This window comes from Cuculus canorus, chromosome 13 (genome assembly GCF_017976375.1).
Source record: "Cuculus canorus isolate bCucCan1 chromosome 13, bCucCan1.pri, whole genome shotgun sequence".
NCBI classification, from domain to species: Eukaryota; Metazoa; Chordata; class Aves; order Cuculiformes; family Cuculidae; genus Cuculus; species Cuculus canorus.
The window spans coordinates 1,576,436-1,593,311 of record NC_071413.1 but is presented as its reverse complement, the minus strand read 5'-3'; the positions used below and the strand labels follow the sequence as shown (position 1 = coordinate 1,593,311).

Genomic DNA, 16,876 nt, shown 5'->3' with positions numbered 1-16,876 from the left:
CGGCTCTGGGCGGGATCGCTGCTTTCCTTCAGAGCAGAGGATGCTTTGGAGACCCCGAGTCCTTCCCGGGGGGGGGGAGGAGGTGATAATTCAGCGCGACGGCGGTAGATTTGATTTAGCAAGAACCGTCTCCAAAAAGCGCAGAGCCGCGGAGAGAGGGGGCGAAGGGGGTCGGGGCCGCGGGGCTCCCCGGTGGGGGACACCAACAAGGGCCGCTGTGGCCCCCGAACCGCGGGAGAGAGGGATGCAGGGATGGAGAGGGATGGAGAGGGATAGAGAGGGATGCAGGGATTGGAGAGGGATGCAGGGATGGAGAGGGATGGAGAGGGATAGAGAGGGATGCAGGGATTGGAGAGGGATGCAGGGATGAAGAGGGATGGAGAGGGATGCAGGGATGGAGCTCCCGGTAAACTGGGTGCGGGTCTGGCTGTGGGGTGGGTTGAGGGGATGTGGGTCTCGATGTGGGTCCGGCTGCGGGGTTCCCGCACCCCGAGCTCTCCCCGCTCCCGGCGGCCCCGGAGCCAAAGCTCCCCCCGAGCTCCCCCCGCCCGCTGCTGGGTTTCGGGGGGAAGCAGGGGATACCTTTCCTATCTCTGGGGTCAGGTGGGAAATAGCTTTTAACTCCAGACGGAAGCGAATCGATTGGGACGGGGTTGCCTGGAGGGAATCCTTCGAGGCACTGGGAGTGCTCACACTCTCCCTTCTGTTCCCCCCGCGCTCCTCCCGAGCCTCCTGTTCCCGACGGCGAGGACACGGCTGTCCCAGCTCTGATTTTCTGACGCTTCTGACATGTCAGAGCTGTGCGAGTCCTCTGGACGATTTGCAGACAAAACATCTGGTTCGTTAAAGCAAAGCTACTGGACTAAGACAAACAAACTTTGCTGCTGTGTAAATTCCCTTACCCAAACAATTTACATTCAAGCAAAGATTTTTAGCCCGAAGAAAAACTTTTATTCATTTGTATTGAGGAGGTTTGGGAATTCAGAGGCATTTTTACATAATTTTGCTGTAATAAAGTTATGCAGATACTACCAAACGTCTTTGTTCTCTCCCCAGATTATTGTTGCGGGTTTAATGGTTACGGACAACACTTTGGACGCTCTGGAAGTGCGGGATCGTTTGGGCAGCGGGCAGGGGTGTTCTTTAAACAAACTCATCAGATCCACGTTGATCCATCCCAGCCTCGATGGGAAGCGGTTCGGCTTTGCTCTCCCTCGGCGGACACTGAGGCGCTTTATTACACTCGGAGCGGCTCCACCCGCTCTTGGGGACTCGGACACGGCTTCTCCTTCCCCTCTGCCCGAGGGACAAGTGGAGAAACCTCAGCGCGCTGCTGGGGGAGAGGGAGCTGCGAGCCCGACAGCCGCTGCTTTCCAACAAGCAGCCGCTCCAAGTTGAATAAACTTCCCTCCTGCTCCTCTCGGGCTCTTCCCCCACGGAAGAGCCAATTCCAGCCCCCCGTGAGGGGCTGAGCCTCCCTCGGGCCGGGGCTCTGCCCGGAGGGGAGCGAGCCCCTGCGACGAAGGAGAGGTGTAAAACGCTCCTACCCGCGGGGGAGCGGAGGAGTGACGGTTATCTAATTATGGGACTGGGAAATAATTGGTACCTCGGTTTAAACCTGCCTGGAAGGGCGAGCTTGGAGCTGAGCCTTGTGTGCTGAGCCTTTGGAGACAGAGCCTGTACAGGCATCGATTTTAGGCGTTATGTTTGTAAACGTTACACTTAATAAAATTACGGGTTCTGTCTCTCTGAAACAGCCTGTGACCCCCGAGGAAGCTGATGCAGACGAAGGAATCTGCATTTCCCTCTGTAATTCGCTGACAGAAAGTTCAATAGATTTTTTTTTTTCTTCCTTAAAAAAAAAAAAAATACAGTTAACAACCAAATTATCCCACAACTTCCTGAGCCTTTTGGCGAGCAGTTGCGGGTGTGGAAGCGCAGCGCGTGTGTCTGGGCGCACGGCTACCTGCTTCTCACCCCCCCGGCGTTGTTATTTCTATTTGCACGCAGCAACCTCCTCCAATTACCGCTTTGGGGAAGTTTAATCGGTCTCATTTCCCCCGCACTCCCAAACTCGTTCCGAGCCCATCACCCCGCGCTGTGGCCTCGGGGCTGGAGCTGCCCTCCCTCCCGGCCCCGGTGGCACCGCTGAAGGTCGCGACCCGACAGCGTCTTCCAGGCGGGTTGTGCTTCTGGGGAGGGAGAGCCCTGCTGGGGAGGCCCTTAACGCACACAAACACCCGCACACCGAACTCCTGCATGGATGCGGGGGAAGGGAAGGGCGAGGAGGGCAGAGGGAGCCGGCCCCGACCCCGCGTGGGTCACGGAGCGTCTTCCCGGGGGGCTGCGGCTGACGGAGAGCCGGGGCGAGGTTTGGGGGCAGGGGGGAGGCAGGAAAAAAGTTGTTACAATCTCCACCCGCCCCTAAAAAAATCGCGCTTGGCCGCTGCAGCGCTTTCCCGGGGATGCTCTGCAGCCAAGGGATGAAGGACGGGGATAATTGCCGGCTTTGGCGGGGACTCTCGCACGTGTAAACGCATAAACACGCTTTGTCACTGTTATTTTGCCGTAGTTTTCGGGGGTGGTTGGCTTTTTTTTCTTAGCGGAGCCTCCGAACGCCGCTGGCGGGAGCAGCCCCGGTGCCGCGGCTCCCCGCTCGCTCTCCCGCGGCGCCGCTGCCCTCCCCGCCGCCCTCCCGGGGCAGCTCCGCCGGGGGACGCGCCCCCACTGTCCCGCACCGCCCCCCGCACCCACCGAGGCCGCTGTGCGGCGGGGGGGGCTCTCTTAGGCGGCTCTGGTTGGCAGCGACCGGGCGGCGTCGGTGCGGCGGAGCCGAGCGAGCCCGGCGGCAGCAGCGCCCACTCACAACTCACCGTTTCCTCGTTTGCACGAAATGTTTCGTTTTCCCCCAACAGCAGCGAATTCCCGGCGCTTTAGGGGACCGCCAGTCGGTGGGGGGGTTAATTTTTCATCCTAAAGATCAGCCTTAAAAAAAAATAAAATCGACTGGTAATAATACTAATTAAAAAAAAAAATTATCCCAAACCTTCTCCACCCTTTAAAGTGTCTGAATTTCCTGGAACTTGGGCAGGGAAAGCCAAGGAGCGGCGGCGGCGGCGGTGGGAGACGCAGCAACATCTGCACTTAGTCAGGTACCTGGAACGAGCCCAAAACCCGGAGAACGGGGGCGAGCCGAGATTTTTTTTGATCTTACCGTAAAAGTGAGATCATCCTATTTTTTTTTTTTAATTCCTCCCCTCGAAGTTAAAAAAAAAAAAAGAAAAAATAGAAAAAAAAAGAAAAAAATCAGTATGCTTTTTTTTTAGTTGTTGTTGTTGTTTTGCCCCCTCCTTTCGTGCCTCCCCGGTGCGGGGTGCGGGGTGCGGGATGCGGGGTGCGGGATGCAGAGAGCCGCACGCCCCCCCCTCCCCGCCCCCCCCGCGCCGCCGCCCAGGGACGCGCAATCAAGCGCCGAGCGCATCGATGCGCCGACACGGAGCGCGGCGGCGCGGCGGTGAACTTGGACCACACACACAAAAACCATCTCCCCCCCCCACCCCCCAAAAAACCGAAAGGGAGGGGGAAAAAAACCATAACAAAAGTCGGCAAAGGAGGGGAAAAGTGCTCTTCCGCGAGCAGAGCGCGGGGTGGCCGCCCCGCGGGGCAGGGCGCCGGCGCTGAACGGGCGGAGAGGAACGAGCGGCCCCGCCGCCCCCCCGGCATCCCGGCCGTGGCGCCAGGCGGGGGCAGCCGGGCTGGATGTGTGCCCGGGGCGCCGGTGAGTGGGGGCCGGGCCGGGGGGGCGATGCTGTCACCGGGGTGGGGGGGGATCCCGTACCCCGGGGGGAGGGCGATGCTGTCAGCTTTTGGGGATCCCGTACCCCGGGGGGGGCGATGCTGTCAGTTTTTCGGGGGGTCCCGTCCCCGGTGCGGGGAAGGGGGGGACCAGGGCGAGGTGCGGGCAGCGACGCTGTCAGCTTGGGGGGGCGCTGCCGTCACCTCGGGAGTGGGAGGGGGGTCCCGTACCGGGGGGGGCAGCGATGCCGTCAGTTTAGGGATGAGAGGGCAGTCCCGTGCGCGGCGGGGAGGGGGACGCTGCTGCCAGCCCGAGATGGGGGTCCGTCCCCTCGGCGAGGTTTAGGGCTGGGGGGCTCCGGTGGGAGCGGCGGGGCGGGCTGCTCTGCCGAGCGCCGCCGGGCACAGCGGCGGGACGGGGGGCGAGAGGTGAGGGGGGGCACCCCCTGCTCTGCCGGGGGCGGCCGGGCCGGGGCGGGGGAGCGCGGTGCCCTGTCCCCTTCTTTGCTCCCCGTCCCCGTTCCTTGTCCCCCCCTCCTTGCCACCTCCTCGTCCCCTTCTCCTCCTTCCTTGCCTCCTTCCCCCCTTTCTGCCCCCCTTCTCTGCCCCCCTGTCCATGCTCTGCCCTCCTCCTCCTTATGCGCCTCCCGTCCCCTCTCCTACTGTGCCCCCCCTTTCCCCCCTTCTCTGCCCCCCTCTCCCCTCTCTTTGCCCCCCGCCCCTTCTCTTCCCCCTCTCCTCCTTCTCTGCCCCTCCCTCCTCCCCATGTGCCCCCCCCCCCCGCTCCCTCTCCTCCCTCTGTGCCTCTCCAGCCCTTCTCTCCCCCCTGTCCCCGTTCCCCCCCGCGCCCCTCTCCCCCTTTGCGGAGTTCTCTCAGTGACACTGCCATCCTCTCTTCCCCGCAGCTTCGCCTGTTGCCGCCGCCGTTCCAGGGCCGAGCCGGGCAGCGCACGACGCCCGCCGGGGCTCCCCGCGGCCGTGACCCCGCGGCGGGGCTCGGGGCGGGGGGCACGGCGGGCTCTTCCCGGCTCCTCGGGGGCATCCCCTCCCTCCTCCTTCCTCCGGGGCGATTTGTCAAACTTCCCCCCTCTCCTGCCAGCGGCGGCAGCAGCAGGGCTGTCCTCTCCTCTGTGCCGCCTCCTCCTCCGCCTCCTCCTCCTCTTCCACCTCCTCCTCCTCCTCCTCCTCCTCTTCGGCATCGTGTATGCAACAGCAACAAAAAATATCTCGTCGGCGCATCGGCGGAGCGGCGGCGGGATCGCGCAGCGCAGCGCGGGCTGAGGCAGCCGCTCGGAGCGCAGGATGCCGCGGAGGAAGCAGCAGGCTCCGCGCCGCGCCGCAGGTACGAGCGCTCGCCCTGCCCCGCTGCGCCTCTCGCGGAGCGGCTCTCGGTCCGGAGGCGCCGTTGGCAAAGGGTTTCGTCGGCCCCTTCCCCTACTTTGGCGGCCGCGTGGATTCCGCCCGAGCGGCGCGGGGCGGTCCGGGGGCACCGCGGGCTCAGCGCGGCGCTCCGGGCGCGGGAAGGAGGCGCGGGGCGCTCGTTTCCCACCCCTACTTTGCCACCTACTTTGCTCCTCCGCCTCGTAAGCTTCGTTCTTCTCCATCCCTTCCCTCCCTCGCGAGCGGGTTGTGAAAAACGGTGAAAATACTCTCTGTTTCATTTTTTTTCCCGTAAGAAGAGGGGCGGGCGGGGAGCGGAGCGGACCGAGGGGTTTGGAGGCTCCGCGGTGTCACTTGAAGATCCAAAGCTCCTGTGCTTAACTTTTCCCCTTTTCCTCCTGCCCTGCTCCGCTGCCGGACACACACCCACCTCGTCCCCGGCTTGAGCAACCTCTGCTAATCCTATGGATTCCTTATTTATGAGCCCAGATGAGAAGCTGCAAAGGAAACCAAAAGGGGGAGGAAAGAGGGGTCTGTGTATTGTCAAACGCCTGGCGAACGTTTCTGATAGCGGCTCTACAATTTCCTCCATGGGTTTTTTCTTTTTTTTTTTTTCCTATTTAGAAATACTTTTCGAGGCTTTGTCCCGGTTAGGGGTTTTTATTTTTCTGTTTGTTTGGTTTGTTTTCCTCATGCCAGAAACGTCAACTCCTGTTAAGTTAAGTTAAGCAGGATTTGCAGGATTTTTTTTTTTCTTTTTTTTTTGGAAAAGCCAAATGGCAAAGAAAACAGTAAAAAAATATGATATATATATAAAAAAAGAGCCACACGTAATTTTACAGTAATCCTTAGTTGGGGCTGTGTGGGCTGGAAAAGGTTTCCTTGGCCTGTTGCCATCCTTGATTTGATGGCTGATTGATCGCCTGTCATCTGGCTGCCTTTGATCTATTCATTCCCGATAAACATCAATAAATCACTTGCCATGGTAACGCCAGACTCGGTGACGTCACACGCGGCCTGTCAACTCTCTGTCAGCTCAACTTTGGGGCTCCTGGCTGGAGGTGGCCCTTGGCCCCACCGAGGGGTCCCGCCGGGGCTGCGGCAGGTGGAGGGGACGGCGTTGGGGACCGACGCGTCGCCCCATCGCTGCCCTGGTGCAGAGGGAGGATGCCAAGAGTGGGAGCATCCAGAGCCTCCGGCAGCGATACTGGGGTGCTGTCAGGGTTGTGCGCCAAGCGGGTTGTCCTGCACCTTGGTAGGGGCTGTTGGAAAACAGGCGTTGGGAAGGGTGACGGACGGCTCCCGAGTGACGTGGTTTGGCGTTGGTCAGCAGCGAGGGACGCAGGGGTCATGCAAACTGTAAATAACTCCCTCCACGTTTCCGTCCTTCTCTTTGATGCGTACCTGCGTGCAGCGAGCGCGTTTGAAATAGGAACGGGCTTGCGAGCAGCCTCCGCTCCCTGTGCTCACAGGGAGAAAGTTTGGAAAGTTTTGCAGCGATACAATCTAGCAAATAATATCCTGGCCAAAAGCTCCCTTTCAGGTTTCCCGGGTCTGGCCCGGGCAGATAAATAACGCCTTTTAAATAAATTGGAAAGGTGAACTTTTAATACTTTAGAAAATCAGTTTTGTGGCATTAATTTAGTTGTGCAAAATCAGTCTCTTCCAAGGATTCGCTGTGTCCGCCCGGGCTGTGCGTTGGGCTCTCTAGGCTGGAGGGAAACGCTTCTGCTCTAAGCACACATTCCGAGGTATCTTCCCCTCTCTGTCTCTCTCTCTCGCTCCCTGCCTCTCCCTCCCTTCTCGAGCGAGCCATCCGTGATGGGGGATCTATCTTTCATATTTAGCAGAAGTGTAATCTCTTTAAACTTTTAGCTTTTTGATAGACGCATTAAACATTTAGTATTGTCTATAATTGCTTCCTTCTGAAATGCTGCTTTATCGGTCACGTTGGAAATGTTACTTTTTTTCTGAGAGCAGCAAAAGGAAAGGCATTTTTTTTTTAACACCTTAAAAAACAGCTAAGAAATAACAGGTTAGTTAAGAAATATTCATTACAAAAACTTGACTGCAGGACTAATAGGAGATGGAAGAATGGTTTTGCTCTATCAAAATGACCCGTCAAAACGACTTTGTTTCATATTTGATTTAATTGTCTCTCTCCTGACAGGCACATTCATCAATAGCTTAATGGTCAATCAGAAGTTGGCAGAGTGAGTGCTTTCATTCTTTCCCATACACTAGCTTTGGCTTTACTTTATCAAAATGCCTCTGCCTAATGGATATGGGGGATGTAGAATGACTGAAGGGCTACTTATTTGAGAAGAGTGAAAAAACAAGAACATTTATGCTGTTGATAAGTGCATGAAGATAAATAAGTGAGCTGCGTGAGGCGTTTTAGTTTGAGGCAGAAGAAACTTACATTATTTTTTTTTCCCTTCCCCTTCTTTTTGGCCTCAGAGCTGGGAGTTATAAGGTTCATGACTGCTTTTGTGGCATACTGAGAGTGATGACAAATTGATTGCTTGGTACTGAGAGAGAAAAAAAAGGTGGTGGTGGTGGGAGAATTAAAGATGTCTGCTGATTGGTAACTCAGGAAATCCAGTCCCCAGCAACCTTGAGAATACTCGAGAATTTTTTTTCTCCAAACTGAAAGGTCCGCTCAGCCATAAAAAAAGAAAAGTTGTTTTGCCAGCTTCATTAGTGTTCACCTAATTAGCTGTAAACCTGATGGATTCCTGACAGCTTTAATGATTGGAGATGACAAGCTCCACGCAGTGTCATCCAGCAGAATTAGGTTTGCAGCTAGTTTGATGTAATCAAGTTGATATTACACAGTCCTGGTTGCCTTTAGTTGTGCATTAACTCAATTTTCTGCTGCAGGTGACAAATGGGCTTTGGTACCTGGATAATCATGTCATAGGAATTAGGGCCCTTTTAATGGTCTGGAGTAGAATAACAACAACAAAGCCCTCTCAGCAGCACAGAGCTCGCAGACAGAACAGGCAGGTGCACAAATTCTTTACGTCTAGCCCAAGTGTTAACACCACACTGTGGAAGGCGAAAGCTGTCTCTGGGAATCAGGAATCTGGAAAAATGATCATTTCGGGTTGGTTGCTTTGAGACTCAGGTGAAGCTCCTAGAGAAATCAGGGAGGGAGGGTCAGGGGTGGCAGTTATATTCCTCACCTGTTAAAGGGAGAAGATGGTCAGGATTGCTGCTCCAGCCCTTCCTGTCATTTCAGGCAGGAGGAGAAGGTATTTGCTGTTGGAGCTACTGGCCAGGAAAGCCAGGATACTGTAGTAGCAGGGGCCGGTCCTGTTTGTGCAAACGGTAATTATCCATCCTTAAATTACCGCTTTCCCTTACAGCGTTTTTAGAAACCTATTTAAAAGATCAAGAAAACGTACTTCCTCCTGGCAGAAATGACCTGGTAGATATTTTGTACACATTGACAGACCTTCGGAGGAGGGCTGGGAACTAAGGATTTGTTAGAAGCATGTTGACTTTTTTTTGTTTGTTTGTTTTTAAATTGAAAAAAAAAATAGTTACTGCTTTTTAACCCAAACAATTGCACTGAGTTTTGAAGTCTCTGGGAAACAAAACTAACTTAGGCCTGTGGTAGCTTATTTTTCCTGTATAGTATGGTTTAAAACCTGGAGATGGCTGCATACTTTCTGGGCTCTTCACAACTTCGGTGGTTCCGTTCCAAAGGTGTGCACGGTCTGTATGAACACAGCAATCCGTTAAACGGTGTTTTTTGGAGATACTGAGTGCTTTTTGGGGGCTTGAGCGCCCTTGCTGTGTCCCGGCGCCTCCGGGGTGAGGTGGGAAATACAGACACAGGTTGGGCAGCCGCATTTCCAGGCATCTCTGACTTCAGGAACTTGAACGCTCGCTTTAATTTATGGGAATTGCTTGCAACTACATTCATACCCCAAAAGTAAATGTAGTGATAAAGTAGACTACCTATAAAGGTACTTGCAGTGTCAGCCCTTGGTATGTTATTTGCCTCCAAACCTGCCACATATTTCTCTGTTGGACAGAGATTCTTCCTAGCAGCAAGCTGACAAAATGATTAGTTATGGCTCTCCTCCGCTTTTTTTTTTTTTTTCTTTTTCGGCAAAGTGTGAGGAACAATGCAAAAAAAAAAAAAAAAAAGAAAAAAGGGCATAAATATAAAAAGGCCTGATAGATTCCCCTGAATATCTGCCTGGAAAAGAGAATTTTCCAGAATCAGCTGCCATTTCTCCCATTAGCTTGACAGCTGTCAATTAGGGCTTCAGTGCTCTCCTGGGCCACAGTTTATTGCGTGCGGTTGATGTTGTCATTTTGCTCTCGGTTTTGCCTTGAGCACTATCATGAGCAGGAGTGAAATAGTCAATAACTGATGTATCAGCAGTTATTTCTTAAATTGGCTTACAAGTCTGCATTTTTCCTCTTTTTACTAAAGATTGTTTTGTAAAGTGATTAGAATGAATTGTGACTGCTGCAGGGTTCTGGGGAAGGCAGCGGAGCCGGCAGGAGGAGAGTGGTGCTTTTTGTCAGCCCTCTTCCCGGGAATACTGGGAACTCTATGGGAAAAGATCACCTTCGGCATGAAGTGTGGGGTGAATTCTGAAGTGTGCTACACGCGCGCTTGTGTCGAAACAGATGGTGGTACAGAGGGAAGGAAAAGAAATCATTTGCCAGGACGTAAAGTAACCTTACGTATTATCTTTCTGAGCAAACCTTGGCACTGCTCGTTTTGCGCTGTAGTAATCCATATTTTAATCCAATGTCATGACCGTTTCCTAGCGAATCCAGAGAGGGATTGTCAGATTTTAATACAGCCCTATTTACAAGGTGCTGCTGGTCGTGAGAGTAGTGCGATGCCTCAAGTGTTGCATTGTCAAGTGAGGGTGTGTGTGTGCGGTTGTGATACGACACCGGAGAGAACAGAGGTGCAGAGCAGCCTGGGTTATCTCCTCTTCGAAACACTTCAGCATCTTTTAGTAAACGATCTGCCCCTGCTCTTTGAGTCTGCTTTATTTTTTTTTTCTTCTCTTCTGTGTATGTTTGGGTTTGTTGTTTGGTTGTTTTTTTTTTTTAATATTATTTTTTTAAATTCAGTTACGCCCAAATTGTGGTTTATCAGCCTTAAGTTAAAAATGAAAGGTGACTACAATATATTGTATTTGCTAACAATGATATGGACTGGTACATCCAGACAGATAATATGCAGTTGTAATTAGACTGAATAGACAGGCATTCATTTTTAAATTCTTTGACACATGCATAAAATAGTCATATAATAAGATAAGATGACAATTTTATGTTAGGTTGATAAAGTGTCCCGATACATGCATTTAAATGTCTGTAAGCCTTTTTTTATCCAGACAGATTAATTCTAGTTTCCAGCATTTGCAGTTAGACATTAAATTAATTTTAAAAATCCCACTAAACAATGGAAGCGCTGCTTTTTTTTGGTGTGTGTCGTTACCTAAAGCAGGAGGATTTAAAAAATTTATGCAATTGATTTTTCTCGATTTCAACGTTTAGAATAAAAAAAAAATTGCATAAAAACTGGCTCAAAGGATTTAAAGCTTAGTGCACGAGAGACTGTGTGGTAGTTTTCTTAAGTATAATAACGCAGAACAGAGCTTTCGAAGAGCTCGAAATGGTTTGGTAGTGTTGTCATGTAAAGGACTGCCAGAGTTGAAATAAGTAGGGCTTTAATTTCAGAGCCGGCGAGGTTCGTTTTCCTGCTTTTGCTCCTGAAAGATGTTTTGGTCACCTCAGTAGGGAGCCACACTGCAGGATTTAAACGCCTTTTGTTGAGAGTAGCAACTTTAAGGTATTTCTCAGAAAATGTTCCAAGGTGTTTCCCCCCCACCCTGGGGGCAGAGTGGGGAAGGAGTCACCGGAAGATCATGAAATATCGGCAAGCTCTCTGCCAATGCCATCACCTGGCTTGTTCGGTCAGTGAAGGTGCGCCTCTTCAAGAATAATCCAAGTTCGTATTTTAGACTTAATTATAAATTATTAATTAATTCTGTCAGGACACATGTTATTAATTATGACTCTCTCTTCTTCATTCAGAACAGCTGCTGGGAATGGCGTTAAGTTCACTGTATTTGTTGGGGTGGGAGCTTGCCTGTGAAGAGCTCCCCATTCCCAGCCTGCCTTCCCTTTGCCTTCCATCCTCTTCTTTCTGGGAAGCAGATAGGCTGTGCTTGGCACCGGCTGGAATAAATACAGGTGGTGGAGCTGTTTGGGGAGCTCGGAGCTAGGGAACATTTTTACTGAGGTGGTTTTAGGTCCTGTCCATGAATAATTTGTGGTTTAGCAAGACAGCGTGGTGGTGGTGAGGTCTGAAGGGCAGTGACCGAGCTGTGGCGAGGGAAGCAAGGGGTTGGCATCCTCCCCTGCCAAAGTCCCCGCGTCAGCATAGAGGAGAGACCTCTTCTATTATTCGTTTGGAAAGACTCAAATTCATTTACTTTTGATATTTCCATCGTTAAATTGAGCCCTCTGTTTCAGTTTCTTATGTGTTCTTTGCGGCATGCATGTTGCATAAAATAGGCAATTTTTAATGAACAATTTAATGTAAATGGGTTCTGAATTTAAATTAATATTAATGAAGCTTTGAGTGAATTTATTTTGCATACGTAAAGGCTTGTAACTCTTTCACCCATACACTCTTGTCTTTATGTACTAACACATTGGGTAGGTGAATTGGCTAGTTTCCATATTTTGTGATTAAAAAAAAACTTTAATGGATTTTACATGGATATTTGTGCCAGTGCAGCTTTGCGCGGGTTGGTATCTCGGTTAAAAACGTACCTGCCTTTATATTCAGGTTTCTGTAGTTAACATTATAGCACGTTGCCCCGCTGTTTCTGTATATCTCTTTCTACTTCGGTTTCGCCTTTATGCTTGGAGAAAAAAATGATTCCGACAATAGTCACCACAGTCAAGATGTTTTCTTTCTTTGGCTTACCTCTAATGCATTATGTATTTAGGAGTGATGGGATGTTCTATAATTAATTCTGTTAGATGTAATTGCTATAATCACTTTGATGCTACACATAATAAAAGTAATATGGTAAGCATATGAAAAAATATAAACACCTTATTGTAACACTTCATGTAAAATTCTTTTTCAAATCTTGTTTAGAGCGGAACCTCTGCTTCCGTATTTTGTCAGAGCTAATGTTTTATTTTAAAGTACATTACTCGGGAAAGGAATGAATTTTAGATATCGAAAAGCCTTTGACTGGCAGGTTGTCTTATCTGTTCGCACGTACATCTCTGATTCTGCGCTATTAAAGCTGTAGTTCATTAAGAAGCCAATCTTCAGCGGTGCTACAAGTAACACGTAAATATCGCCAGGTACCTCACGGAATAAGAGACAAATTCGTACATTGCATTAAAATCCAGTGCCCAGTAAAACACACAGAAATGAAGTTGGGCTCCTTTGCAGCGCAAAATTATGGGAAATATAAAATGGATGAAGGGCAGCGTGTAACTAGAGAGGGAGGTTTGCAGGAATAGCCCCAAGTGGGGAAAAAGACTATAGAAGGTGATCCTCCCTCCCCTTTATTTTTTTTACCAAGTAGCTTTGAGTTATTGTTTGCAAACAGAGGTTTTGATAGGGAGGAAATGAAAAGAAGATGTGCAGTGGGTTGAGCTCTGTAGCCGATACCCTTGATTCTGTAACAGAAAACGTTCCTGTGGCCATCGTTCGAGATGAGTTGTGCGCTGCGCTTCGTGCCACAAAGGTCACTTGCTTTTGTGGTCCAGCTTTGCCTTTGAATTCCTATGTTTCCCCCAAAACTTCTATTTCGCTCTCCCGTATTTTCTCAGCAATCGGGTGCGCGAACAGTGGTTCAAATACAAACTGGAAAAGAGATGAGGAAAACCCCCAGGCTTAGCGTGGACAAAGAAGAGATTTTTTTTTTATTTGAATTCGTGTTATTTTCGAATAAGGCCCGGACCTTGCGTGGCGCGCAGAAGTATGGCTTTTAACTTCTGTAAGCTGAACAAACACATCCCGAGCAGCCCCTGGATGGTGGTGGGGCAGAAGGGCGCAGTCGGGGAGCCCTTCGCTGCCTCGGCCCAGCCTGTTGCTGGGGGCCAGGGCTCGGCGGGAGCCTTGGCCGGAGACTGGCAGCCATCAGTCATCCATCTGTGACACAGAGCCTGTTTTTGATGGCAGGGATGATAAAAGGCCTGGGAACTGTATGGGCCCTTGTAATCGGGGCCAGTGCTGACATCCTTCTCAACTTTGACAGCTTCTTCCTTTTCTCTCCTCACCGCCAAGACTGTCTCAACTGGGTTTTTTTTTCTTTCTCTCTCTCGTTTCATGTACTTGATCAGTCTCAGATGCTGGGAATTATTTTTTTCGGAAGGGAGGGGGAGTGTTTCTTTTGGTTTGTGGGTTGGGCAGGTGTGAGAGGAAGTCTGGGGTTTTTTCTCTTTTTTTTTTTTGTACTGTAGGCCTGTTGCTAATTAATGTTCCTCCATAAGATTCTGTCGGAGTTGAGTAATGTTTTTGATCTTTATGCCTGATAACTGCATACTTAATGAGATTTCAAAGCTGTGAGTGCAGCTCCCTACAATTATTGACAGATGCCTTTTCTTTGCCATTGGGTTCAGCTTCATAAATCCTCCTGCAGTAATGAGGTTCAGAAGTGCCACCCTGCCAGTGAGCTAATGAAAGAGGGGGGGAGGGAGGGAACAGCTCATGCCTGCCTGACACATTTTTTTCCTTTAAAATTTACTATGCAGATGTCAAGCTGTGGGACGATTACTTCAAACATGCTAATTTTTATCTTGCTTTTGTGTCAAGCCTGCATGCCATTTCCCCCCCCCAATAATAAATAAAAATAGAAACCTCAACCTATTTAAATTTTATCATGGATCATAACTATTGAAGACTTTGATATATGTGTGTTCTTTTGCAGTTTCCAGTCAGTGGAGCAGTTTTTTGAAATCCGAAGGGCAGAGAGAGGATAAAAAGAAAAAAAAAAAGGGGGGGGGGAGGAAGGGGGGAGCTGCCTGGCCTGCACGTCGTCCTGCCCTAACCGTGCACTTGAAACATCGGAGATTTCATTTTAGAGTTCTGAAACTAAATCCTGGTGGAGAATAGCCGCGCCATGCCAAACAGTCGATTTCCTTTTCAGCAGAGCCATCCATCACGGACCCACCCTTCCCTCCCGACAGAATGACACGTGTCATTTATCACGCGGGCCCTGGCGGGGCGCGGGGGGGTCCCTCGCTGTCCCCATCGCACGGCCCACCTGGTCCCAGCACCGCGGACGGGAGTGCTCGGCCGCCCGTGCCGGGGGGCTGCCGAAGCCACCGGAGAGCTCGTGGCCCTTCCTATGATCTGCCAAGTTGCCTCGTTCCACCCGGAAAGATTTTTCCCCTTCTGTTTTCTTTTTCTCCCGCTCTCTTTTTATTTGCTTTATTTTATTTTTTTCGCCTTTTTTTTTTACCTCAAGTTTGGCGGTTGGGACTGACTGCCTGACACGTATCATTCAAGCAGCACCAGCTTGTTGGGGGTTGTGTAAATGAATCTGGGAGCTCTTGGTTTCACATGATTCAAACGTGCATTATTGAAGATGGATGTTCCTTAAAAAAAGATTGATGATGGATATCAGGCTTATAGTGCCATTTATCATTTTGAATATTATTTAGACTTGCCGTGTAAAGCTGTAACTTGAGAGTTGGATGAGCTGGGACAGAATGGAGGCCTCGGCGTGCACGTTGTGATTGATGGCTTTGCTTTCTCATTGTTTGTTACCAGATACTAGCTGGTCATTACAGGAGTGCCTTACAATTGTCTTAGGGGCTGATTTCCGTGTGTGCATGTGTGTCTGCTTGTACAACAGAGAGAGGGACGGGCAGAGACAGAGTTAAGTTCTCCGTGAGAGCGTTTCGATAAATGTAAAGACAAAGCTATGGCCCGTGCAAGGGTACGGGCAATCTTTTGCATGAATACAGACACATACTGTACGTAACGCTAAAATGTAAGCAGGGCTGTAGCTGTTCCAGCATAGCATTGTCAGACGTTGCCAGTTCCAGTATAAAAATGTACTTGTGAACAGATTAACAGGCTCCAGCTTCCTTTCGCTAATGGGGTGCGTTCTGGTCCCGTAATGGCCAAGAAAACAAAGTTTTAGAGCATAATTATTTTGGCCTTTACATTTTTGTCTTTTCCTCTCCCTCTGCGCCCAGTGGTGTGAGTCTTTTGAACCTTGGCATTTGCTCCCAGGTGTCTGGGATGCTCCTGGAGGTGCGTAACCCGTCCATGCGAGTAGCGAGGGCAATCCCTTCCCTTTTTGAAGCACTTTTGCTGGCACCAGGACACCCCCACCTGCTGGAAGAATTAAGGAAGCAGATTTTTATAGGCAATTAAGTCTTGTCTTGGAAGTGCAGGCAGCGACTATCAGGATAGGCACTCTGGCAAGAAAGCAGCTTCAGCAATTGGTAGTGCCCAGGCTTCCAGTGATGGGCTGTTGTTGCTCAAAAATCTCTGGGCAAGTGTGATTCGCTGCCCAGTTAAACTTGTTCTGAGCTGACAAACTATTGAATGCTTCTTGCTTGGCACATTTATCAAAACCCAAATGATTGACAGGAGTGGTAGGTAAAATTAGAAAAGAATGGCTTTTTGTTGAATCGGTCTTGAATTTGGCATTTCTGAAACACTGCTTCTCATGTGAACTTTGATTGTGAGACGCTCCCCTAGAAAGAGGGATTTATAGCAACATTAATAAATGATGTACAGCGTTTAGATTAAAAAGTTTCATAAAGCCAACAGTGACTTTCTGTGAGTTTTATAGAAACGAGTTTTTTTCAGTAATCTGGTGTTTGTTACTCCTTCTACGAATTCAGTTCAGTTTGCTTTCAGTACACTCGCGCAGTTGTCGAAAGTAAGGAGAATTCAAGTTTATACACTTTGTTCAAGTCCAGCACCATGAGAAAACCCTGAAAACACACAGCATTCTCCATAAAGCCTCCACCAGTAGAAGGTAAAACTTTGAACTCCTAGCCCTGCACTTGTGTAACACAGTAGGTAATTGGAGTACAAGTGCCAATTTGCTGGAACAATTGTAAACACACCTTGATACAAATGGCATCGTTGCATTCTTACTGATTAGAAAACTTTGCTATTAATAGACGCAAAGTCCATTTCAGGTGTAATTGGTAAGGAGCTGAGTGCACTCATGGGAAGAAACCTTGTTTTGTTTTTTGGTTCGCTTTTATTCTTATCCCTTTTTTCAGTTTTATAGCTGGAGACATGATTTATTGCAGCCATCCATCTTTGGGGCTCATCCATCACATCCTGGTTGCTAGGCAATCATGGCAGCAGCTGTTTGCTTTGAATCCGACAGAAAAGTTGTCAATCATCAAAGGCAGGTGAATAGCATTAGAAACACGCTATTGTCAGACGGAATAATTAATCAAAGAGAGAAAAGATAATTAAAAAGATATGACCCTTGCAAGTACTTGCTCTGGGTTGCCTGGAAAAAAGAAAAACTGCCTGGTCTTTTCTAGACACTTAAGCAGCTGAGGGCTGATAAAATATGCACTCTGCAGTGCATAGTTTTTAATTAATTGAAAAAGGTTCAACATTCAAAGACGATGTTGGAGAAAAGTCTGATTATGAGTAGAAGTAATATTTATTGTTTGCATGAAAGGCTTGACATGGAGT

At 49.8% G+C, this 16,876-nt stretch overlaps 1 protein-coding gene across 3 annotated transcripts in view; it reads left to right on the top strand.

Annotated features, from left to right (window-relative positions):
- The first annotated feature begins 3,557 nt into the window (after positions 1-3,557).
- Positions 3,558-16,876, top strand: part of TSHZ3 (teashirt zinc finger homeobox 3) — a 65,722-nt gene continuing 52,403 nt past the window's right edge. The window contains exons 1-2 of one of the 3 annotated variants that reach the window (XM_054079128.1): positions 3,558-3,778; positions 4,701-5,137. In XM_054079128.1, the coding sequence (XP_053935103.1) occupies positions 5,098-5,137 (40 nt within the window). In that variant the 5' untranslated portion in view covers positions 3,558-3,778; positions 4,701-5,097. Of the gene's footprint in view, positions 3,779-4,663; positions 5,138-16,876 lie in introns of those variants that run through there. The other 2 variants (XM_054079130.1, XM_054079129.1) reach the window with 2 other exon arrangements.